Below are 24913 nucleotides of genomic sequence, written 5' to 3' on the forward strand. Positions count from 1 at the left end.
GGGCCAGCGCGGCAAACGAGCCACCGACGCTCACCAGCACGGCCGGCAGCTGACCTCGCTCCCACGCCGAAAGGGAGCTCCTGCCCCGCGGCGAGGGTCACTCGGTGCTGGATCCCCCCACCCCTCTGGGCGAGACGGGGCTGGCGGGGAGCACCCTGCGCTGCCGTGACCTCCCCGTCCCTCTTCCCCGCAGAGAGGGAGCTCCAAGGAGAGCCGCAGGAGAGGGGACCCACGCACTCTGCGGCTGGTGGCAGCCAGCACGCGCCGCGTCCCATCTCCCGCCCGCCTGGCGGGCTGCCTCCCGAAGGAAGTCATTAACCGCCGGGCCCCTGCTCAAGACAAACATCTGAGGCAGGGGGGATGCTGATCCCGCCCGTTCCCGCTCCTGCAGGGCCGGCGGCTGAGCGTGGGGTAACGGAGCAGGCAGGGGACAAGCCAAGCTCAACAGCCCTGGATTCCACAGATTGCTGCCATCTTTATCGCCTGCCCGGGGAGGCAGAGCCTGCTCACGGGCCGCACCAACCCGCCTCCACACCCTGCACATCCCTGCAGGACAAGGTGACGCCTCCGCCAGGGCTGGAAGCGGGACCTTCTCCCCCTGCTGTGAGCCAAGGCCCCCGGCCTCCCACGCAGCTGCAGCCCCTGCCCTGCCTCCCGTAACTCCTGTCCTCCAGGATCCAGAGGGGCACGAGGAGCACAGACACCATGCAGCCCAGAGAGGGGACTCACACAGAATCACAGAATCGACCAGGTTGGAAGAGACCTCTGAGATCATCAACTCCAACCACTGCCCTGACACCACCCTGTCAACTAGACCATGGCACTAAGTGCCATGTCCAGTCTTTTCTTAAAGACCTCCAGAGATGGTGACTCCACCACCCCCCTGGGCAGCCCCTGCCAATGGCTAATGACCCTTGCGGAGAAGAAATTCTTCCTGATGTCCAACCTGAACCTACCCTGGTGAGGCTTGAGGCTGTGTCCTCTTGTCCTATCGCTAGTTGCCCGGGAGAAGAGGCCGACTCCCACTCCACTACAACCTCCCTTCAGGTAGTTGTAGACTGCAATAAGTTGTAGACTTATTGCAGTCTCCTCTTCTCCAGGCTAAACAACCCCAGCTCCCTCAGCCGTTCCTTGTAGGTCAGACCCTCCAGAGCCTTCACCAGCTTGGTCGCCCTCGTGGTCTCAAAGGCCACGCAGTTCAGACGGGGCTGTCCAGGGAGGGCTCCTGCCCCACGTGCTGGGCAGGACATGAGCCCGGGGAAGGCTGGCGAGGCAGAGCCCTCCCTCTTGGCTGGTGTTCGCTCCCTCCGCAGCCCCAGGCTGCAGCAAAGCAGCCACGGGTCAGACACGCCGGCTCAAGCCCTGCTGCCCAGGCTGCTCACCGAGGGGCTGGCCGTGACAGCCACGTGCTCAAAGCCGCCGTGCTGGCTTCTCGCAGGCCGCTTGTGTCGGCGCGGAGCTGGGGCAGCTGCCTTGCCTGCCCTCCTCCAGCTCCACCAGGCGAGGCGGGCCGGGGAAACCCATCTGGGCGAGCAGCCGCCCGGCTGGTTCAGCACAGCAACAGCAGTGCTCAACAGTGTGGGCACAAGCCGGAAGGATAAAGCTCCTCCTCTAGTTCCATCAGCAGCTGGGAGCTGCCGGGGATTTACAGGACGTGCCTCGATGGGCGGATCTCCAGCAGGGCTGGCCAGAGCCCCCCTTCCCTCGGATCTCCCCCTCCTGCCCTGGGAGCTCCAGCAGCCCGTGCTCAGCCTTGCCTGTCCCCCCCCGCCCTGGGGCACTCGGGACACGCACAGCCACCCCAGCCTGCTGACGCAGCCCCTCATCCCTGGGAGCCAGGCTCGGCCCCTCGCTCCGTTCCTACCTCACCACCCCCCGAGCCCCCCTCCAGCACCCCCCAAACCCCCCCCTGCAGCCCAGGCACACGCAGAGTGGGCCGAGAGGCTAAAGCAGCGTCTGTGCAAAGGACGGGGCTGGCCATGGCCCAGGATGCCCGGCCAGGGAGGTGAAGGACCACCCAGACCCACGGAGCTGCAGGCTGGTGGGGCAGCGGCTCAGCAGCCGGCTGGAGGAGCCGCAATCGGATACTGATCAGATCCCCCGCAGAGAAACGAGGGCGAGAAGCTGCTACTGCCAAACAGGTTGAGCAGCTTCTCCTGCCCTGCCCTGCCCAAGGGCCTGGCACGCTGCAGGAACGGCCCCTGGGGTGCTGCAGGCTGAGCCTCGCTCGCCCCAGCCTCGGCACCGCTGCCCGGGGCTGCTCTCGGCTCGGCAAGAGCTCGATCCAGAGGCTGCTGCTGCTCCTGACGTGGGGCTGCGCAGCACAGCCCGCGCCCGGCGCGGCTCCCAGCAGGGTCAGCCCACGAGCAGAGCAGGCGGCAGAGAGGGAAGGGCCCGGAGCTACACCCAGCCGCCCAGCGGAACTCCTTGCTGCAGGACGACCGGCTCAATTAGCACTGAGTTTTAACCACCAATTAAGCAGACAATTAGAAGCGGATGCAAGTTTTCTCCTGCATGAGCCACGTGTGACTCAGCTCATGGTATTGTCTCTGCGATCCTCCTTTCTTGGAGGAGGGTGAAGCTAAAGGGGCTCCACAGCACCCCCCGCCCCAGCACCTCCTGCCACGTACCTGAGCCGCCGCCGCGGGTCGGACGGGGTCCCTGCCCGCCTGGCCGTGCCGTAGTCAGACATAAGCCCGTAGTCCACATCTTCAAAGCCCACGCTGCGCTGGTCGTCCTCCAGGCCGTAGGGCTCGGGGTGGAAATGGTTGAGGTCCATGTTGCTGCCCCCGACGCGCACTTGGGGCTGGGGGCCGTAGATGTCCTGGCGGCTGGGGGCCCGGTAGGTGTCCATGGAGGGGCGGTAGCGCTCGTCAATGCGGGTGACCCGGGACAGGCTGCCGTAGCTGTGGTCGCTGCCCGGGTAGCCATCCTCGTAGGGGCGGCCGTAGCCGTCGGGGTAGTGGTAGTTACGAGGGAGGGTGGCTGTGCCCGGCTGGCTCAGGTAGCCCCCGGGGCCCCCGTTGCCGTTCTTACGGAAGTTCCTGTCCATGGTCTGGACGTAGTTGCTGGTGACGGGGGAGGTTTCCAAAGGCAACCCATCGGGCCCCACTGGCACCTGCTGCACCGTCCGGGTGGTCACAGTCTTCACCACTTTCTTCACCTAGAGGGATGGACGCAGGACACACTCCCATCAGGAAATCCACCGCACCCCTGCGGCCCCAGACTCCCCTTCCAGCCCAGCACTGCACTCCGGGCAGATTCCACACCCTGCTTCAGCTCGCGGCACGGCCAGCTGGCAGACATCACGGCTGCAGCACCCCAGCCCCCAGGGTCCCTGGCCACAGCCCTGTCCCTCCATGCTCTCCCCAGGCCTGTACCGTGGTCTCTGTACGCCGGGTTGTCCCATCGTCCGATGTCTCCACAGACACGACTGACATGGCCCCTTCTGGGTCCTCCTCCATGGTGTACGTCTCCTCCACGATCTGGCCCGGGTCCTGCATCCTGGGGATCGTGCTGTACAGGAGGTGGCTGTGGTCCTGAGGGGAGCAAGGGACAGGCAGTCAGACCCCACTGCCAACACGGGCCTCCCTGGAGGCGGCCGGCCAAGAGATCTCACCTCCCAGGGAGCCCCGATACCCTCTTGCACAGGAGGGGGTACCAACAAACCCACACCCAAAGCCCCTTCAAGCCAGGGCGGCCACATTAGAAGCCCAAGTCTCCCCTCTCCCAGCTAGGATGGGGACGTGGAGCCCTGTCCCGGCACTCCCACCAGGCAAGCAGGCTCAGCCCCCCTTACCTGTGGCCCGTTGAGCTTCAGATCTGGGTATTTCTGCCTTTCTAGGTCAGCATCGCCCAAGAAACGGCTGCTCTGAAACACAGCACCACAGCGGGCCTGTCACTGGACTGACCTCCCGCTGCTGGGACCCCGTACATCCACACCCGGGTCCCTGCCAGGGCCGGAGCCGGCCACCTCCCGCACCGGACAGACACCCCACGCACACCCCATGTCCCTGCCACCTCCCACACCGGACAGACACCCCACGCACACCCCACGGCACTGCCAGGAGAGCGGCACGCTCCTCGGGGGCCCCTGTGTCGTGCAGCAAAAGTGGGGAAGCTGGAGGACACGCAGTTCAGCCCCGCTCCACACGCCCCAGCTCTCCTGCGGTGCCCACACACTCCCGAGGGAACGGCCAGGACCCTCCCCTGCTCCCCCGCACGGCCCTGGAGACCCTCCCCACCTTCCGACGCAGGAGCCGCAGGCGACATCCCAGAGGCCCCCCAGGACCACGAGGGACCAGCGCGGGTGCCCGGCGATGGCAGCGTGCCACCGCTGGACTCTCGCTCCCCCTCTGCCCAGCCCCACACATCTCTCTGAGCACCACCACCTTCCGCAGCCCCAACGGCACCTGCTGAGGGGCACCCCACCATGTGCCAGCCCTCCCAACACGGCGCCCAGGGGAGAGGCCTCGGGCCGAGGCAGACAAACCACGTTTCCAGCCCTGTAGAGGAGGGAATCCAGCCCCGGTGCGGCTGCCTGGGGGACATCGTCACCCGAGAGGGACACACACGCTCCCCCACAGCCGCACACCGACGCATCGAGCAGCGGGGCGGGATGGCGAGCAGAGGTGCCCGGGTACAGACCGCAGCCAGCCTCCAGCCACCACAGAGCCAAACCAGAGCTGACCTGGCAGCAATACCCTCCGGGCTGGCTCCTTCGCCACCGAAGACGCCGGCAGCCGAGGTGGGTTTGCACCTCCCCGCTCACCTCCGGCCCCAGCACGCGTGTGGCACCGGCAGCGCTACGGGACCGGCCCTCCTCCACCTCGCGCATCCAGGGAGGGAGCCAGGCCCGGGCTGCCCCCACCGCGGCAGGGCTGGCACGGACGGGGGCTCCGGGAGCCTCCGCACCCCCCTCTGCCCAGGGGGTTTTTTACCTGGTGCCGCCGGGTGAGCGTGCCGTTGGCCAAGCCCGGGCCGGCGTCCTGTGGGGAGACGCGGACTCGCTCCAGCTGGGCTGAGACATGGCGCCGCTCCTCCTCGAGCGCCCGCGTCAGCTTCTCAAACTGCGCCTCCTGCTCCTTGACAGAGGCAAGGATGCTGGCGGTCGACTCCACCTCCGAGTCGTCCATGGGTGACGGGTGCCCAGGACGGGCAGGGCGGGGGCACAGGGAGGCACGAGCGGAGGCGGCTTGGTGTCAAGGTGAGGGGAAGAAAAGTGACCCAGAAGGGCAGGAGCCCCTCTCTTCACTGCATGTGATTTGGGGGAGGAAAGGAGGAGAGAAGAGCAGTCAGAAGAGACTGATATCATTAAGACAGATTATCAGAACAAGAAAAAAAAATTATCTGATGGCATTAACACCCATTCCCACCCACCACCAGAGAGCTGGCGAGAGGGTCTCAGAGCAGCACAGCCCCAGGCCTGACTCGGGTGCTCCCTGCCCCAGCATTTGAGCCCGGGGAAGTGGCACTTTCGGGGCAGAAGGTCCTTCCCCATCACACCAAACAGCTGGGGCCGAGCCGGGTTCAGAAGAGGTGCTGAGGAGGGTCCCCCCTCCCACAAGGGCCCTCGCTGGGTGCAGGAAGGCTGCCCCTAGGAGGAAAAGCTGCCTGTAGCCAGTGGCAGGAGGGGAGGGCACGTCCCTGGGGCTGGGCAGGGGACACTCCCGCAGGATAAGCGGCCCACATCCCATTGTTTCCTCCAGGGAAGGGCTGTGCCACTTATCTGCGCCCTCCTCCCCAGTGTGATAAAAGGTGGGGAGACAGCCCCAGCTCCACAGCTCCTCCCTACCCAGGAGAGGGGACGGAATCCCCCTAAAGGGACCCCACGAGCCCCTGCCACTGCTGCCAACGCTCACCACCCTCCGGGTTCTCGCCAGGGCTCCCAAGGCTGCAGCCACCCCAGGGGGCCCTCAGCCCACCGCCCCAGGGACGGGCACTGGCTTGGACCCTCCAACACCCCCTCCCAGAGCAGGACGGTGAACGAGCACACCACAATCAGCACATTTGGGTAGGGAAAGGCAATATTCTTCCATACAGACCTGTCAGAGGAGGAAGCTCGGGTTTGATTGGCAAAGGCACGGGACAGCCAGGTCTAGACGCAGAGAGTCATGGGAGAGAGAGCCCAGCCACCACAGTGAGGAAGCAGGAGGGAAGAGAGCTGCAGGGACAGCGGGAGAGGAGGCAAAAATCACACGGGTGAACTCAAAACGGAAGGTAGGGCAGGCAACGGATGGGGGAACGGGCTCCCCTCTCCCACCCCCTCTTCCCCGAGGGACGGAGCAGTGTCTGGAGGGCTGGAGGGGCGGCAAACGGGACGCTGCTCCCGCAGCAGCCCCCCAGCATCTCCGAGGGTTCCCCACCGGCGGAGGGGAGCGGCGAGGGCCCAGCCCTCCGCCCCCCGCGCAGCCTGGCCCCGTCCCGGCAAGCCCGCCGGAGGCTTTCCCAAACCCGTGCCGTCACGGCAGGCGTGTGGGGACTCGCTCGAGCCAGGCAGCCGGCACACAACTGCTTTCCCACGGTCTCCAGCACCGGCTCTGCCCACTCCCCCAGTGCCACCGCCCCGGCGACCCGGGACTGAGGGCACAGGCAGCACTACCCCTCCGCAGAGCCCTGTCCCGTCCACCCCCCGCACCCCACACTCCCTGCCAGCCCTGCCCCTCCAGCCCCAGAGGAGCTCCGAGCAGGGCTTTTGGGGCTTTTTATTAATTTCCCACACTATCTCAAGTGTACCCAGATCAAGCCCCTCCCGAAATGCCTCCCCTGCTCCTCCCCATAGGTCTGCCCCCCCAAGCTTCCCTCGGACACAGGCAGCCCTGGCACTTGTCACATGCTGTGGCACCACCACGGCCGAGCCCAGTGAAGCAGGGTGGATTTTTCCCAAGTGCTTTGGATGCTGCCTGCAGCACATCTGAACACCTGGTCGCTGCCACCCTGTAACCTGCCTTCATCAATAAAACATCCTGTTCTTCTACTGTGCCCATGTGGTGCCCAGCAAGAGACAACCCCACGGCACACGCACACCCGCTCCAGGCCGCCCCGGCTCCCAGCAGCCTGCCCCAGCCCAGCGTGGGCTGGGATGCTCACTGGCCAGCCAGCACCCCGGGAGGAACACGGCCCACCGCTCCTGGCACGGGAGCCCAAGCAGGCTTTCGGAGGCTCCCAGACATGACTCCTGGCTCATGCACGCAGCTTTCCACTCCTCCCACCTTGCAACAGGTATGCCCCAAGGCTTCTTTCAGCAGCTCGACTCCCCAAGCCTTGTATGGGAATGCAGGGACTCCGATCCCCGCTGCGCCGAGGTCCCACCTGCCCCACGCGTCCGCAACAGCGATGCTCCGAGGGAGAGGCTCGGTGCCTCCCAGAACGGTGCTGACACAGCCCAGCCCTCACCCTTGAGTCACGCACTCCCCAGCTGTGGGGGGCACCCGCCCGCCTCGAGCAGGGACATGGATCCTCCTTCTGCGGCTCTGGGAAGGTCCCTGTCGCCCCACGCAGACAGGGAGCCGGTCTGCAGGGCCCAGCCCCGCGGCAGGGAGCGAGGCTGCTGCAGCCAGCCCGGCACAGGGGAAAGGCAGCCTGCGCCACTGACCTGGCCCCGCGCCCCCAGGGAAGGGGGACCCTCTCCTTGCCGCGTCCCAGACTTCTCCAGCAGGTCGGGGGACGGTCCTGCCCCCCAGACACCCTACACAACTGGAGCATGCAACTCCCCAGCCAGAAGCCCTGCTGGCTCGGTGCGATTCATTTCCAGAGCAGTATTTCACCGAGCCCCTCTGGAGATGGGAACACCCCCCTACAGAGAAGGGATCCCCCACGACACGACCTCTCCAAGCAGCTGTGCCTACGGAACGGCTCCCCAGCCTGCCCCCGACCATCACTGCACGGAAGAGGCAGATCTGTGGGGTGCACGAGGACGGAGCCAGCGTGCTGGCTCCAAGGAGAGCTTCAGCTGAGCCCCTGCTCTTGGGAACGGGCTCGCTGGCGTGCAAGCGGCCTCGGCACTGAGCAGCGAGCGCGGAGCGGGGTTTGCCTCTGCGGGGAGGCAGCGGAGAGGCAGCAGCCCCAGCAGATCCCGGCGCGGCTGCCAGGCGGGCCGGGCACAGGCAGCAACGCCTCCCAGCCCCGGTCCCCCCCGCAGCACGTCCCCTGGGAACCCGGAGAACGTGGAAGCTAACAATGAAACCTGCGGGGCCGTGGAGGGCCCCAGATAAGGGGCCGGAGCAGCCGTGAGGCCGTTTCCTTCCCGTCCCTTCCACGGGGAGTAAACACCATAGCGGGGGGAAGGGACAGGACAGGTCACTGGCCCGCCAGCCCTCCTTGTCCCCCTGCGCTCACAAACACCCCTCCAGCCCCCCATCAGGAGGGGCTGGGGGGACATGCACAAGGGGGCTCCCTCGTGGAGCCTCCGCATCAGGACACGCCACCTCCCTCCGCTCTCCTTCCAGCCATCTGGTCTTCATCGATCCGGGATTAAAGGCATGATTACGGTGAGGCAGTGCCAGGTCCCGAGAGGCCAGCGAGCGCTGTCCCCAGCTCTCCCCGCAGACGCACGCCATCGCCACCCTGGGCTGGAGCGCAGCCGTCCCCTCACGGCTGGCTGACACACAAACCCCAGGCCACCACGCAGCCCTGCGCCCTCCCGGCTGGGGAGAACCTGCCCCACACCCCCCACAGCAGCACTGCAGGGACAGGGGCTTCCTGGGCACAGCACAGCCCCTCCCCGCCTCCCGACGCCAGCTTGGGGCACTGTCACCCTCCAAGCCAGGCAGGGAGGGGAGAGGAGAGCCTCAGCCACGCAGCCCCATCGCGCCAGCCAGCTCGAAGCCAAGTACGCCGGACCCTGCAAGGGTGAAATTCCAGGGTTCGCTCTGCGCCCGTCCCCCCCCCCAGCCCCTGAAGACACAGCTACAGAGCATTTTTCCAAAGCCAGACCCTGACCATCTCTGAGGATGGCTGCATGAAAGCCTTTTCATCATGAGAGGCACTTGCTGACACACCCGTTACTTAAAAACCCCAGCAAGCCAAAAATATTTCGCCTGGCTCGGTTCAGGGCGCACCAGAAGCCTAAAGACAAGGCGCACCCCGAGCGGCTCCTGCCCCGGGACAGGAGCAGCACCAGAGCGCTTGCCCCGGGGCTATCAGGAGAGGGGACCTCCAGGGACTGACCCAGCTGCCCAGAAAGCTTTACATCCAAATTCCCCTGCCATTATCTCATCTCCCAACTTCCTGGCAGCAGCACAACCCTGCGCGGCGCCCAGAGGCCCTGCAGCCGGAGCAGGTCCACTGAGAGACGTCCAACGCGCGGTGCCGTTGGAGATGAGCCCCTTGCTGGCAGGGAGGCAGCCACAGAGCTCCCCTCCAGGTACCCACCTTAATCCTCCTGGTTGGACTAAAGCCTTGGGAGTAGCCAGACTCACTCGACCCCAACCGACCCTCCAGAGCTCTCCCACTGGGGTCAGCTTTGACATGGCACATTGTTCCAAAACCCCCTGCCCCTGCTTCTCGGGGGGATTGCCTTCCCCCAGAACAAATCCTTTGCCTGGAAAAATAATTTCCAGGGCCAGACCACAGCCATACCCACCCAGAGTTCACCTGCACCCTCCTCTGCCCGAGGATGGAGCTCAGGCCTTGAGTGCTTCCCTGTCAGCCACGGACAGATTAACGCCGGGCCCAGACCGCGCCGGCAGATGGGGAATTGTCCACCCCAGGCTGGGGGGAACGGACAAGATCCCGCAGATCAGACGGGTGGCGCGGGGATCTCCAGCACACAGCCCTCTGCTTGGGTCTTTCCAAGGACCCACTCCAGCCCTGCTCCGCGCCCGAGCCCCCAGAGAGCTATCGCCCCGTGGTCCCGGGATCCCTGGAGCCACCGCCACTCCCTCGGCACGGAGGATTTTGGGTGAAGTTCAACCCAAGCACGCACAAAGCCAGGAGCCACCTCTGCCACATCAGCCCTGCCCCAGCTCCCCGCTCAGGGACACACCAGGCGCTCGCCCCCAACAGCCCTCTGCCACCGGGAAGGGGGCACAGGGTCCCATGGGCTCTAACCGCTGCGTCCCAGCCCTCCCCACAGCTCTGCTGCTTGTCCGTGTCCCCCGGGCGCCTGTCAAGCACGTGGCGAGGCTCATCACCGCAGCCAGACACCCCCGGCAGCCCCCCGCTGCTCTGAGGCACCAGCACAGCCGCCCTCCTCCTCCAGCTCACCACCACCGGCCCCCAGAGCCAGGAGGGAGCAGCCCCTCACCCGGGCTGCCCGAGCCCCTGGCAGCTCAGGGCTCCCAGGCCAGACCCACCGCCACGCTGACAGGGAGGGATGCGCTGCCCCAGGAACCTCCTCCGGCTCCACAGTCCCCAGCACTAACTAGACAAGAAAAACAGCAACACCGCTCAAATAATTCGCCTTGCCCCCTCCATCTGAGGGACACAGGAGAGCCAGCTGCCCGCCCACCCCTCCAGAGCAAACACCAACAGCTCTCAGCACCAGGCCCCCGTCCTCCAGGGAGAGGGGAAGCGAACTGTCCTGGTTCCAGCTGCCTATCACAAGGCACTTAGGAAAAACAGACACGCCATCAATAATTCAAGGCTGCAATTGTCCGAGCGCTGGCAGCGCATTACACTTGCTTGCTCTGCACAGGTTCACGGCCCTGCTGATCCACCGCAGGCTTCTGGTCAGTCCCAATTAGCTAAAAAATAAATGAGCCAACATCTCTGGGATCTTTCCATGCCGCTGAGCACGGGGTCCAGGCTCTCACACCAGCCTGCAGACCGCAGCCTGCCCGAGGCGGCAGGGGACCAGGCAGAGCCCGCGGGCCCACGCTCACCCCGCCTGGTCTAGGGGAGCACCACGGCCCCGGGGCCGCAGGGGAAGTGGGACAGCCAACGATGGGCTACAGAGAGCTCTGGCCACGGCTGCTCCTCTCCTGTCACCCCAGAGGCAGGAACGTGCCCACGCCCTGCGCTGCCAGCCCCCACCGCAGACCAGGCGCCGGGAGGGACCCGCCTGCCTGGGCGGACGCGTCCTCGCTTCCAGGTTGTGCAAGAAGCCACCTTGCTCACGCTGCCCGTCCTGCCCTGCCCAGGGCCTGCCTGACCCCGCTCCAGGGGAGAGGCTCTCCCACCTCCTGCCGAGGGCTTCGGCCGCCCTCTCGGCCCCGCCAGGACGGGCTCTCCCCAGGGCAGGTCACAGAGCACAGGCACAAGGGACTTTGGACAGGCTGGCAGCGGCTGGCCAGCCCTCCCGGGCAGCAGGCGGGTCAGATGCCACCCTGGGTGCCTACCTGCCCCGGTCCAGCCCCTCCTCTCTCGGGGGAGCCGAGCCCAAGGCGCCCGGCCCCGGTGACCGCCGCGGGCGGCAGCGGGCAGGGAGCCGCTCGCCTCCACCCATCACACCCAACTGGTTGGGCTGGCAGCGGCATCGCCGCCTGGTCTGCCTCGCCCGCCGCCCCCAGCCCAGGGACGAAGGCCACGCGTTGGGAAAGCCTCCCTGGAGAGGGGAGTTACCTGCGGAGAGGGGAGCAGGGACGCGGCAGCGCACCTTATAAGGGAGCGGGCCAGCAGCCAGCGGAGGACGATAAGGAGGGAGAGATAAGGGCAGGGTGCGGCCGCGCTGCGGCTGGAGGGAGGAAGCAGGCTGCGTGTCAGCCCCCCAGCACGGGCAGGGGGCCCAAGAACGCACCAGAGCCATCGGGTCCAAAGGACGTGCCCGGACACAGCCGGGGGTTGTGAAACATGGTGGGCGATCCCCGGGGAAGGGATCTGGCCCTGGCCAAACCCGGGGGCGATCCCCCGGGGAAGGGATCTGGCCCTGGCCAAACCCGGGGGCGATCCCCCGGGGAAGGGATCTGGCCCCGGCCTGGCTGGGGTCACCACATCGGTGCTGTTCACCACCGCAGAGGGATGAAGAGGGAGAGGCAGCCGAGTGGGGCCAGCGGGAGAAAGGAGCAGCCTGGGGTCAGCGGGGAGAGCAGGGCTTGTGCTGCTGGAATGCCAGCAATCCGGCTGCGGGGCAGCTGTGCTCCCCGGCACGCGATGGGGCCGCTCGCCCCGCTGCTGAGCGCGGCCAGGACACGGCACGGAGGGGCTCCTTCGCTCCTGGCCGGGCCGGAGCAGGGCTCCAGGCAGGCCCGGGGAGCTGCCGACCCTCCGCACCGGCAGCACTGTGGTGAGTGGGAGACCGAGCTGCCCCCGGTGCTGCCGGGGAGGAGAGGCCAGGCGTCCCTCCGGCAGGAAGGCAGCCAAGCCGCCGGGCTCCAGGCAGACACCGTCCACCCGCAGTCCCCAAGCGGGACAGCCACGGGGCCAGGGCCTTCCTGCAGCCACGTCCTGCCACACCAGCAGCCCCACTCCCCACACGGGTACCGCTGCAGGGTCCCCCACCCCGGGGTCCCCTCGGCACCACGCGGGCGCCAGCCCCGCGGCTCGCACGCAGCCCGGGAGCCCTGCAGCAGCACAAAGGCGGCTCTCTCCGCGCTGTGGGAACGTGCAGCTGGGCGCTGGCGGGGACAAAGGGATTTCACAGGCACATCCCCAGCCGCCCGCTCCCCCCCGCGTCCCCGCTTCCTGCCACAGCGGCACCAGACCCCCGGGCGCAGCAGCTCACAAACACCCAGCGCGGAGCCCGGGAACCAGGCCAGAGCGTTCCCGGGACAGGCCGTGCTCCTGCCTCCCCCAGGACCCTGCGGCGGGGACGGAGCGGACCCCCGGCTCCCCACCCCATCCCTGGGAGCAGCGGGGGGCAGCAGGATTGCAGGGCAGCTCCCCAGCTCCTTGCCATGCCCGAGGAATGGCAGCCACTGTGATGGGGGACACAAACATCCCCATGCCCACAGGGCTTGGCCGGACCCCGGCGCTGTGCTGAAGGTCACCGCTGCCCCCAGGCTCCGGCCATCCCCGTGTCCCTGCCCTTCTCCCCCCACCCACCGCCGGGCCGAGCTTCCCCACTCAGCTGCCTCCCTCCCGCAGCGAAAACAAACACGGGCCCGGCTCTGTGGAGATAAGGGCTGCGCTGGCACAGCCAGGGAGCAAAGTCCCCCTCAATTAAACCCCAGCAGCTGCCTCCCCGAGCCGGAGCGGAGGGACGAGGGCCTGGCAGACGGGGCGAAGCCGCCCCAGCACCCCGTCCCGGGGCAGATTTAGCTCCTCAGGGGCTCACGCGTGCTGCCGGCTGCCCCCAGCAGAGGGGCTGCGGCCCATGGCCAGCGCTCCGTGCAGGGCTGAAGGAAGCCCCCTCCATGGGGCCGCAGGCACCCGCAGCCAGCTGCCACCCTGAACGGCCCCTGCCAGCGCAGCAGCACGATGTGGGCCCCCTCCCCGGCACGGAGCCCTCGCCACAGCCCCCCACCCCCTTCCCAGGGAAGCCACTTGTGATCATTTCCTCCCCCAACACCTGCAGCCAGGCCGAGCCCCAGGGCCTGGCCCTGGCCCAGCCCCAGCGACCAGCACACGGGGGACTGGCAGCACAGCAGGAAGCACGGTACCAGCAGCACGGGAACCACCGGGCTCACCTGCAGAGTGCCCAGTGCAGGGGGCCAGCCCCGTCACCCACCCTCCTGCACGGAGCATTCAGGTCACCGAGGAACCACGACTAGGAGTACAGAGAAGAGGAGCCCAGGGCCCCCCACCCACCCCAGCAACCCCCTGCCCATGGGAGACCCACCTGCCCAGGGCACCCTTCCTCCCCAGGTTGAGCAGACCGGCGGGCGGCGAAGCAACGTGCAGCACGGGAGCAGCAAGGAGGGAATTGCTGAGATTAGGCCAAGCCGCCCTCGCAGGGGCGGCCCAGGGGAGCCGCCCAGGAGGAGCGGGACCCCCGTGCCCTCCCCTGGCCCTGCCAGCCCCGGCTCCCCGAGCAGGTAGGGCGGCCGGCTGAGTCACAGCACGCGTCACCCCGGGCTGGCTCCACTCGCCATGACCTCATCAGGTGCCCTGCTCGCTAATTGCGTGTGCCTCTGCGCTCCGAGACGCCTTCGAGGGCCCTGCCAAGAGGGTAGCGAAGGGGCGAAGGAGAGCCACGAGCCAGGGGCTGAGTCACAGCTGGGGTGGGGAGGGGGCTGCTGCCCCACGATGGGCTGTGGCAGGGCAACGGCAAGTCCCTGCGGTGCTTCGAGTCCCCCGAGTGCCCACAGCCGGGCAAGGTGCTGGCACGAGCCAGCGCTCACACACAGCGGCAAGGGACAAACAAGACCACAGGCCAGGCCAGGGCACGCTCAGAGGGACGGCGGACTTGATCCTGCCCCAGCCCCTGCCCAAATTGTTTGCCGGTGCCACATCTGGCTGCCGCTCCCCCAACCCGCTCGCTGAGAAGCGGCTTCCCAGGCTCCTGCGCGAGCCGAGGGGAAGGAAACCTGCGTTTCCTGGTCAGACGGGAGATGACATCGTGACTTCCCTTTCCCGTAAGCTTCTAAACACGACGTCCTGCCAAGGGCCGCTCCCTGCCGCCCCCAGCCCGCATGCAGACACCCTGGAACCAGGCTGGGAACAGCGGGGACGGGCACCACCTCCACCAGCCCAGCCTCTGCCAGCCAGGTCGGCATGGCCCACCCAGGAGACCAGACCCCCGCCAGCTTGCTGGAAGCATCCTGCCTCTGTGGAACACGTACGAGGGCTCCTTGTCCATGGTGGTATCACATCCCTGTCCAGGGCTGGGAGTATCCTACAAGCAGAGGGTGGGAGATGCTGTTTTTCAGCCCCACAAGGATGTGTCTCTGCCCACCATGCCCTAGAGATGGGCTGCTCATCTGTGGAGCCGAGGAGGCACCGACACCACAACATCTGCTCAGTCCGACCACGAGTGAGCATGCACTGCTGCTCTCCAGCGTCCCCTCACACACCGCGCTGGCCTGTTTGCACAACTCCGCCAGCCAACGCCAACAGGGCCACCCGACCCTGTGGGGTTCCCAGGGCTCCTGGACGCAGGACGGGGACACCCCCGGGACGCCGAGCCACGAGCCCCCGCCACGGCACAAGGCTGCTGCCGCAGCTCCGCTCCCCAGGCCCGCCCTGCCCAGGGCGGCTCCTCCTGCCACCGAAGGAAGGCGAACAGAGGAGGGAAGTGGTTTTCCACCCAAGCCAGCTGCTGGCGACAGGCACGGGTCAGGGATCAAGGGCGAGCAGATTTCCCCGTCTGCCGCAGCAGCACACACTGGAGGGGAGCTGCAGGGCCTCGGGAGCTCCCTCCTGCAGGGGAGGGCAGGGAAAAAAGGACAGCAGAGAGGAAGGAGGGCTACAAGGCCCGGCTGGGGCAGGCGGCCTCCCCACGTCAGAGAGGATTTCTCCCAGAAGCACCCCCAGGCCGCCCCCCTCCTCCCCACCAGACCCCGGTTTGCACGAGGCGGGGTGACATCTCTCCCCGGAGCGAGCTGTCCTGCCCGCAGCCAGAGCCAGGCAGGCAGCTGCGTGCAGCAACACGCTCGCAAGAATGTCTTACTGCACCGGGCAAGGGGCCTGCCAGCGGCATGCAAACGCGACCGGTGACCCACCCTTCCAGGTCGGAAAAACCCGTCTTTGCAGTTCGACGCCCTCCTTCCCTCCCACTGCCGCCCACGCGCGGAAGCTGCCCAGCACCACCGTGGGCCCCCTCCCGCGGGCCAGAGCGGAGCTGGGAGCAGCGGGGCAGCAGCCCAGAGACCTGGGAGCTCTCCTCGGAAAAGACCGGCCAGAGCACCACGCGAGGAGGGGGTGAGAGGAACGTGCGCAGAGCAGCAAGACGCCTTCCTCCTCCCGGCCAGCGTGGGAGTCAGTTCTCCATAGTCTCCTCTGAGGCTGCCCAGCTCCCACGCTGGGCCACCTTGCTCCTGGAGGGAGCACGGCCCCCTCGCCCCAGGCAGCGGCTCTCCTACCCAGGAGGTGCTTCTGCAGTTGCCAAAGCCTGGCGAGACGAAAGGGGAGCGCAACCCCTCTGCTGCCGGCTCCCCTCGCGTCCCCGCCGCCTGCCGCCCTCCTCGCGCCGCCGGCTCTCCAGGAAGCGGCACGGGCAGGTATGGCTCACGCTGCTTCCCGGCCCCCCGCGCCCACGAGGGCCGGCAGCAGGAAGCCGGTGAACTTTGAGCAGCGTTCGCTGTAATTGGGGACAACGCCCAGAGGAACGGGAGCAGCCGGGGTTGGATGGAGGCACCATAACAGCTCCTCTCGCACGCACCAGCCCAGCACGCTGCTGCCAGCCCACCCAGCACCGGTCCCAGAGGGACGGCCTCGTACCAGCCCTGGAGCTGCAGATGTTGTAAAAACACCCCCAGGACTGCACCACCGCCCCGGCCATGCCGCAGGAGGGCTGTTCCCAGGGCTCACCCTCCTACCCCCTGCTTGTGCTGGATGGCCAGTCACTCCTGGCCTGGACAAGCACCCCACCAGCGCTGTTCTGCTGAGCTCTGCAGCCAGCCCGGACACCTGCACACCCGCCGACACGCCAGCAGCACCCCTGCACCTCACAGACACCCCATCTTCTGCCACAGCAAAAGGCCAGGGCTGTGGTTTCACAAAACAAACCCTGCTCTCCCATGAGCACAAACCCATTAAAGGCAAACACGCGGGGCAGTGCTCAGCCTGGATCGGGTCCGCAGGCCCACGCTGGCACCAGCACTCTTGCAGCGGGTAAGAGCTCTGCAGCAGAGTCCCTGTGGACCTGCAGCACAAGGTTAGGGACATGGGGACAAGCTCCCGGGCACCCATGGCTCCGCGCAGGGAAGCTCACCTCCCCGAAGGCAGGGGAAGCTGCGGGGAGGCTGCCAAGGAGGTTCGGTCCCACCTCAGTCTGAGACTGCTGCACACTGGGGTCCCACTGCCAACCCCCGGCCTGCAGCTGCTCTGGGCTGGAAAAGCAGACAGAAGCAGAGGTGACGGTCACCCCGGTTAAGGGCTCACCCGTCCCAGCACCACGCCTGGCACCCTGTGCTGCTTAGTCACCGTTTGCCCCCGCAGCCACCTCGCCACGCAGCTGTGACATGGGACATGGCGAGGAAGCGGCGTCCCTCGGGGACAACTCGGGCTTCCTCCACGGGGACGGGGAGCAGCACTGCAGGAGATCACACAGCACCCACGTCCACCCCAGAGCCTGCTCCGCGGGCCGAGGTCACACGCTAACCCCCAGGCCAGGTCACGGGACAGGGCCAGCGCAGGGACAGGCGCGCCTGCGCCGAGCCAGCTGCAGGCCACGCGACGCCAGCCGCCTTCCTGGGTGGGAAGGAAGGCAGATTAGCAACAAGCACAAGACAGGCAGGAGCTGGACGGACTCATCGGCCTGCTGCTGGGAGTTTCCAGCACAAGAACTGGCCCTAAGAAACCATCTCCCCCCCAAACGTCTGCCTCGGGTGGTAAGAAGCAACGAGAAGGTTGTGGCCACCTTGGGGAACTCGAGGACTTTGGTCGAGAGCCCGTAAATCCAACCCCCTTCCAACAGCCGCATTCCTGCGCTCCGTGCCAGAGGACGGCCTCCTCCGCCGGCCCAGCCCCGTGTCGCGCACGGAGGAGCCGCCTGAATCACCCAACAGGTTTGGGTTTTGTCACCGCGCCCCGGCAACACCTGCTGCCTCTTATGGACCCAGACCAGCCCCGCGGTTCTGCTCGCGCTGTCGGCGAGGCAGGGACGGGGGGAACGGCCGCGCTGCGGAGAGCTGGGGTTTGAGAGCCAGGAGGAGAGCTCGGTCCCTCCCCGGGGGCAGCACCACCGCAGGCTCAGGAAAGGGCTGCGTCCTTGCCAGCAGTAAATGAGAGATGGTTACGAGGGGTTGTTGGGAAGGGAAACCAAGAGATTTAACCAGCACTCTACCCTAAGGTCAGGGACGCTGGTAAGCTATTTTGAGAAGCAAACCACCTTCCAGGCATAGCCCCAGCTACACTATTATTTTCTGGGCGTCCTAAAGCCACCCCAGCACAGACACAATGGACCAAGGCCTTATCTCCATGCCAGAGGCTGGAGCAGGGCAGAGAGGCCGGCTGCGTGGTCAGGGCTGGACCACTCACCCAACTCCCAGCCCGTGTTTAGGGAAGGGACAGCCTCAAGGGCTCCTCGGCCACAAAGAGCAGGGCCTGACCTCCGAGTCGGGAGGGAGGAGGCTCACCCCGCTGCGGCAGCCCAGCACGCTCCACTAAGCGAGCGCTTTCATCCTCCCCCCACCCCTTCCAGGAAGGCTCCGCGCAGGATTCCAGCAAGTGCTGCACATCGCAAAGGACAGTCGTTTGCATGCAACAGAGTCCCGGCCAAGTTCACTCAAGTGGAAGGAGAACAGCTTTAAAACTGCCTTTTTTTTTTTTCCCCTTTAAAGCACACAAGTAAACACTGACAGGTAAGAGAGCCTGCCTCAAGAAAGCACTGGGAGCAGGATGGAGCAGGCAAGGTAACCGTGGGGAAGACTAATGATATCACTGCTCGGGCTCTTCCCAGCACAGGCTTCCCGCAGACCTGGGGGACGCTGCTCTGCTCCCCGCAGAAGCCCAGCAGGTCCCTCACGCACAGCAGCGTGTGCTGCAGGCATCAGAGACATGAGTCTGCGAGTCATCAGCTCACCCCCACCTTGCCACCAAGGAGAGCTTCTCAGAGGAGGCAGAGCAAGGCACAGAAACGAAGGCTTCAAACGCAAGCTGTGGCCACTGACTACGGGATTGCCAGCGTGCCTGGGTCCTGGAGGTGCTGAGCTTTCCCCGCTCCCTGCAAAGCTGAGGACAAGCCTGTTCTCAATTCCACACCAAGAACGGGGCAGCCGAGTCCAAAAGCATCCGCACAGCGCAGAGGGGACATCGGTGGGACCGCAGGCAGCTGCAGTTAGATACCACCACGATGCTCCACACGCCCAGACAGACCCACACGCACCCAGACGCTCCCCTCGGGCTCACCAGCGGCCGGGTGGGTGCCACGGCCCTGTGACAGGAGCCTTCAGCCCTGCCAGGGGCTCCCCGCTCCCCAGGCCTCCCAGATAATACCATTACCCCCATCATCACCGGCTTCATGGAAGAGCCTGGGCACCAAGCCCTTGCCGGAGAGGGAGGCACCTCCAGGAGGTCCACCCCTCTCTCCAACAATCGGAGGAAGCTTTGTTGTCCGGGCTCCCTCGCTCAAAGCCCTGGGGTGTAATGGAGGTGCCAGAAGCCCTCACGACAGAGCCACCCAGGCTCTCCCGCACGTTAAGGGTCCTCTCGGCGGTGCTCCGAGGAGGAACGGGAGTGCCCACGCTGTGGGAGACGGCGATGCCGCGGACAGTCACCGAGTGCTCGCACAAAAGGCGCTGGGCAGGGGGGAGGCAGCCGAGCTGCTGCCGAAGGACAGCGGGGCACAGAGAAAGCGGCCGGCGGAGCCACAGCCCGCGGGGTCCTGCCTCCCCTGGACGCGTTCCGGTGTCACTTGGTCGCTGCGACCCCGGCACACGGGTCTGGGGGCCGGTTTTAACCTCGGGACGGTTCCGCGGAGGGGACCGGCCGCGGGAGGAGGGGAGCTGCCCGCCCGTCCCGGGCCCACCGGCCCGCTCCCCACGGAACAAAGGCGCAGCCAAACGCGACACCGGGGGATGAGCCCGGCCTCACCGGGCCGAGCGGGACGGGGCTGCCCGGCCCGCCCCAGAGCTGCCGCCGCCGGGAGGCAAAGCCAGAGACCCGGGCCGTGCCCCGGCAGAGACCCCGCGGCGGGGCCGAGCGGCGGCCCCCGCACACGGGGGGGCGAGGGGAGCGGGGCCCCGCCGGCCGCGGGGAGCTGGCACACGGGCGGCCTTTGTTCGGGCAGGAGCGCGGCGGGCTGGCACCGGGCGCGGAGCGGGGCGGCCCCCGGCCCCGCCGCCTTTGTGTCGCTCCCCGCGGGCTCCGGGCGGGCCGGGCCCCGCCAGCGCCCCCGCCAGGGCCGGGCCCCGCCACCCCGGCCGGTCCCGCGGGGCGCGGCCGCGCCTGGCACCCGGCTCCCGGGCAGCGACGGGCCTCCAGGGCCCGGCCCCGGCAGGAGAGCACGGCCGGGCCCCAGCCCCGGGCCCGCCGGGAGGGCGAGGGCCGGCCCGCCCCGCTCCCGCCGCGGGGGCGTGCGGCGCCCGGCAGGCGCCAGCCCACACCGGCTCCCCCTCCCGGGGCACGCGGCGGCGGGGCCACCGAGAGCGGGACTCACCGAGAGCGGGACTCACCGAGAGCGGGACTCACCGAGAGCGGGCTCCTCGGCGGCGGGCGGGGGGCGCGGTCCGCCCCGCGGCGGCGGCACGGCCGCCCGGCTCGCTCCGCGCGGACCCGCTCCGCGGCGGCGAGGCAAAGCGAGGCGCCCGGTAACAGGCGGCAGCTGCGGGCGGCGGCCGGGTCCCCGCCGGGCCGAGCGGTGCCGGAGGGAGCGGAGCGGTGCCGGAGGGTCGGGCCCGGCCTGGCCCCGCCGTGCGCCCCGCGCCGCGCCCGCACCTAAAATGGAAGTTGCTCCGGCGGGCGCGGGGCGGGGCGGGCGCTGGCCCCGCCCCCCGCAGGCTCCGCCCCCCGCGTCAGCGGCCCCGCGCGCGGCGGGCGGGGCTCGGCGGGGCCGGCGGTGGCGGCCGCAGCGCGGGGCCGGGGGGTCTGTGCCGGTGGGCGAGGGCTCCCCGGGGACTGCCCAGCCCCTCCGGAGCAGAGCCCCTCCCCGGCCTGCCCCTCTCGGCCTGTGCCCGGAGCGAGAGCCGCTCCCGGGTCAGAACCACAGACTCAATGGGGTGGGAAGAGCCCTCTGGGCTCATCGAGTCCAACCATTGCCCTGACACCACCATGGCAACTAGACCAGGGCACTAAGTGCCATGGCCAGGCTTTTCTTAAACCCCTCCAGAGATGGTGACTCCACCACCTCCCTGGGCAGCCCCTTCCAGTGTCTAATGTCCCTTGCTGAGAAGAAATGCTTCCTAATGTCCAACCTGACCCTCCCCTGGCCAAGCTTGAGGCTGTGTCCTCTTGTCCTAGTGCTGGTTCCCTGGGAGAAGAGGCTGACTCCCACCCCGCTACAACCTCCCTTCAGGTAGTTGTAGACTGCACTAAGGTCACCTCTGAGCCTCCTCTTCTCCAGGCTAAACACCTCCAGCTCCCTCAGCCGTTCCTCGCAGGTCAGACCCTCCAGACCCTTCACCACTTGGTCGCCCTCCTCTGCACTCGCTCCAACACCTCAACGTCTCTCTTGAAGTGCGGGGCCCAGAACTGGACACAGGATTCAAGGTGCAGCCTCACCAGGGCCGAGTACAGAGGGACAACCCCTTCCCCAGACCGGCTGGCTACACTATTCCTGATAGAGGCCAGGATGCCATTGGCCTTGGCCACCTGGGCACGCTGCTGGCTCACGTTCAGCCGGCTGCCGATCAGCATCCCCAGGTCTCTTTCTAACCACTCTTCCCCCAGCCTGTAGCGCTGCAGGGGGTTGGTGTGGCCCAAGTGTAAGACCCAGAACTTGCTTGTGTTGAACCTCCTGCCGTTGGTCTCGGCCCATCTATCTGACCCCTCCAGATCCCTCTGTAGGGCCTTCCTACCCTCCAGCAGATTGACACTCCCACCCAGCCTGGTGTCATCTGCAAGTCACAAACACCCCTGGCTGCCCTCCCCTCCACTTCGCCCACGCTGCGTCCCCTGAGTCTTGGGGACATGGAGGGAGAGGAGGTGCTCCCACAGTTCACTCTGGGAAGAAGAGTCCTCACCGTCCCGTCCCAGGGGCTTCTGACCGCTCTCCCGCAGGGAAAAAGCACCCGGGACACCTTGCTCCTCCATCCCAGCACCGGCTGCCGCGACACGTCCCTGAGGGCGCCTGCCCGGGCTGATCGGACAACAGGCTGTCGGTGGGGACAGGCGTGGGCCCGACGTGCTCGCACAGACCCTCTGCCCTTGGCGAGGCAGGGCTGAAGCCAGCACGATGCTGCGGGTGTGGGGGATCACAGACGGAGCCACCAGCTCGCAGCTCACGTCAGCCCACAAGCGGATTCCAGGCCTCCTGTCACCCTCCCCTGTCACTGCCCGAATTAGCAGCCCAGAAATTTAACAGCCTTTAAAGCCTTTAGTTTCCCCAAAGATTACACACACCGCTGCGGGCTCCCAGCTGGAGCCAGACCTCCTTGGAGGCGTCCGAGTGCCTCCTGTCCCGCGGGCCGCGGGCCGGGGCTGGGCAGGGTCTGCCAGCGCACTGCCAGCTCCAGCGCCCGGCTCGGCCGTGCCCCGCGGCCGCCAGCACGCCCGGTAGCGCACGCTCACGTTCGAAGGCGTGCTGAACCCCGACCCTCCGGCCTCAGCTCACCCAGCAGCAGATCACGCTCTTGTCTGAGTATCACGGCCGCGGCAGAGGCGTCCATCCCGCTGCACCCTGGGAGGAAGAGATGTGTTACCAGCACGGGAGAATTTGCCCTCTCTTACAGTAATTACGGGTAATAACACCCTCACGTCCCCTTTCACCCCACAGCGCTGCCGACGCCTCATCCAGCCGAGACGCCCAGAAAACGCGGCTACCACCGGAACCGAGCACGACGCCTTGTTTACACGGCAGAGCCGTGCTGCGGCGGCGCAGGGCCGGAGGAAGGGGAGGCTGGGGCCACCGGGCCGGCGCGGGCGGCCGTGGGGACGGCCTGCATTGTTCTCGTCAGGACAACACGGCGCTTCCGCGGCCCCTTTCCTGCGGGAACCCCGACAGGTTGTTGTCTGCCCCCGCACGAGGGGAAGCGTGGCACCGGGAGGGCGAAGCGACTCGTCTGGTAAAGGGCCGGAGGGAAGCTGGGGCTGCCGGAGCTTTCCAGCCCTGATTCGAGGACGCCAGGCAATAAAGCAAGTCCACAGCCCACCCCGACACCGTCCCGGGGCAGCGTCCGGCAGCTCCACGGCTTGGCACGGCACAGAGCCAGAGCAGAGCCGGGCACCCGCCTGCCTCCTGCTCTGCCCGGGCGCTCCCGTGCCCCAAACCAGCCGCCATCGGCCTGTGACGCCCGACCTGGCTGCACCCCGTCGTGCCCCCACTGTCAGATTCCTGATCTTTTCCTCAAACGTGCGAACGACTGAAGTGTGCACAGAAATCCTCTTCCCTCCAGCCCCGCAACGATTTATCGCTACTTACAGTCTCTCCTTCCTCCCCCCTCCACCTGCAGCTCTTTTCCCAGCCACGGCCCCCGGCCTTCGTCCGTCCCTTCTGGGGCAGCTGCGGCACAGTGCGAGGCACCTCCCAGGAGTGGGGACACTGAGGCAGCTCCTGCGCTGCAGCGGAGCGACAAGAGCAAAAGGGGACGTTGCTGGAAAACAATCGTGGCTGTAAGTGAGAGAGGCCCAAGGCGAGAATTTCCTTCTCTTAAAGAAACCAGCTCAGAACCCGCCGATGTGAGGGCTTGGGAGGCACGGGGAGGGCACGGCGTGCCGTGGGGAGGCCTCTCTTCCCATCAGCTGCAGAGGCAGCCCGGATCACCTGCGCACGTCCAGGCTGCCTCCGGACTGCGGACCTTCCCCTCCCCGGTGAATCCCACCAGACACAAACCCCCATGACATTCCCGACCCACGAGTCACCCAGGGCTGCGCCCAGCCACCATCGAGGATGGGCACCCAAGCCCCAGGCCTGGCACCGCTGGGGTAACCAGCTCCCTGACACCAGGACGGGGCAGGCAGGTTCACCGCCTCACACGCGGTGCTGGCGTGGTGGTGAGAGCCACAGCCGCGTGTTTTTAGCCAGCAAGTTCTGTCAGCGAATGGGGATGTCGGTGTTTAAAGAGGGGGGCAAGGGGACAAAAGGGTGTCGGTGCTTTTCCCAGTGTACGTTATTTGGCTTCGGCACTAGGAAAAGTTACGCCCATAAAAGGCCGCTTTTGTGTACCTGCAGTGGGAGCGTCTGCGGTATTGCCAGGTCATGTATCAGCACATCAGCCCACCGTCCCCCCGCTGTCCCACCACGAGCTCTGCTGCCCCTTCCCACGGCCAGGGGATGCACTGGGCTGCCCGAGGGACGGCTCCAGGCCGGGCTGTGGGGCCGCCTCTGCAGGGCATCGGGATCCCCTTGTCCACAGTGGAGCATCTGTGCCATGCTCCACCTGGAAAACACGTTCCACAGGCCGCGGGGCTCTCACGGGAGGATGCGTGGGAGCTGTTTTGCACAGCGTGTGACCGTTGCCGCTGGGGCTGGGGGACCTTGTCCCTCCCGTCATCGCCAGCCCAAGAAACCGCAGGGCCTCCGGACACCCCGTGCTCTGCCAGAGCCGCGGGGTGTGTGCCCAGCCCTCACCGAGGAGGTGGCTGCAGCGCCCAGCCCTGCTCGTCTTGGGACAGCAGAGCTGCTGGCAGCCCTGAGCGTGTCCCAGGACAAGGACAACACGCGCCACCCACCCTTCCATCACCCCTGCCTCTGGGACGGCCCTGGGGGTGGGCAGAGGGACACAGAGGGGAGGGAAGAGCCGAGCCGTGCCTTGGCATCCTCCCTGGGGTGGACAGGCCAAGGCAGCTCCTTCCTCCACAGCCAGAGCAGGAACTCCTCGGCCACTGCTCCTGGCCGGGAGGGCAGTCCTCAGGCCACGTGGCAGGGAGGAGAGGAGCCGCCGGGCACGGCTTCCCTCCCGACGCCGGGTGCTGCCGGTGCAGCCAGCGAAGCGAGGGCAGCCTCTCCGTCCCCCCTTGCAGCAGGGCTGCCCAGGCACCGGAGGAGCTTGGACGGGGGGAGCAAGCCCTGTCCCCAGCCAGCACCAAGGATTTGGGCTGCTCCAACACTCGGGACGCTGCCTCACCTGCCGATGGCGAGGGGAGTCCTTGGCGCCTTGGGGTTCTGTAACTGCGCTTGGCCCTGGCTCCGCGTCACTCCCGACGTCTCTGCCACGGTTGGCTCGCCCGGCTGGGAAGCGATTTCCACCGCCGACGTCCCCCCTCTTGCAGGCTCCCCGTCAGAGCACCCACTTGCACCTCCGCCTGGGCTGGAGAGGAGGGGTCTTCCTCTCAGCTTTGCTTCTGATCCCCGCTTGGTAAACCCCCCTCTCCCTACTCCGCCGTCTCAGCGCGGTTG

General features: G+C 67.2%; 1 protein-coding gene across 8 annotated transcripts in view; it reads right to left on the minus strand.

Annotated features, from left to right (window-relative positions):
* Positions 1-22207, minus strand: part of CTNND1 (catenin delta 1) — a 32399-nt gene extending 10192 nt beyond the window's left edge. For 5 of the 8 annotated variants that reach the window (XM_068397709.1, XM_068397711.1, XM_068397710.1 and 2 more), the window contains exons 1-6: positions 20110-20175; positions 6045-6163; positions 4941-5253; positions 3800-3871; positions 3381-3539; positions 2631-3163 (exon numbers count right to left, since the gene is read on the minus strand). In XM_068397709.1, the coding sequence (XP_068253810.1) occupies positions 2631-3163; positions 3381-3539; positions 3800-3871; positions 4941-5135 (959 nt within the window). In that variant the 5' untranslated portion in view covers positions 5136-5253; positions 6045-6163; positions 20110-20175. The other 3 variants (XM_068397707.1, XM_068397705.1, XM_068397706.1) reach the window with 3 other exon arrangements.
* Positions 22208-24913: the final 2706 nt, after the last annotated feature.

This window comes from Nyctibius grandis, chromosome 4 (genome assembly GCF_013368605.1).
Source record: "Nyctibius grandis isolate bNycGra1 chromosome 4, bNycGra1.pri, whole genome shotgun sequence".
In the NCBI taxonomy this organism is placed as follows: Eukaryota; Metazoa; Chordata; class Aves; order Nyctibiiformes; family Nyctibiidae; genus Nyctibius; species Nyctibius grandis.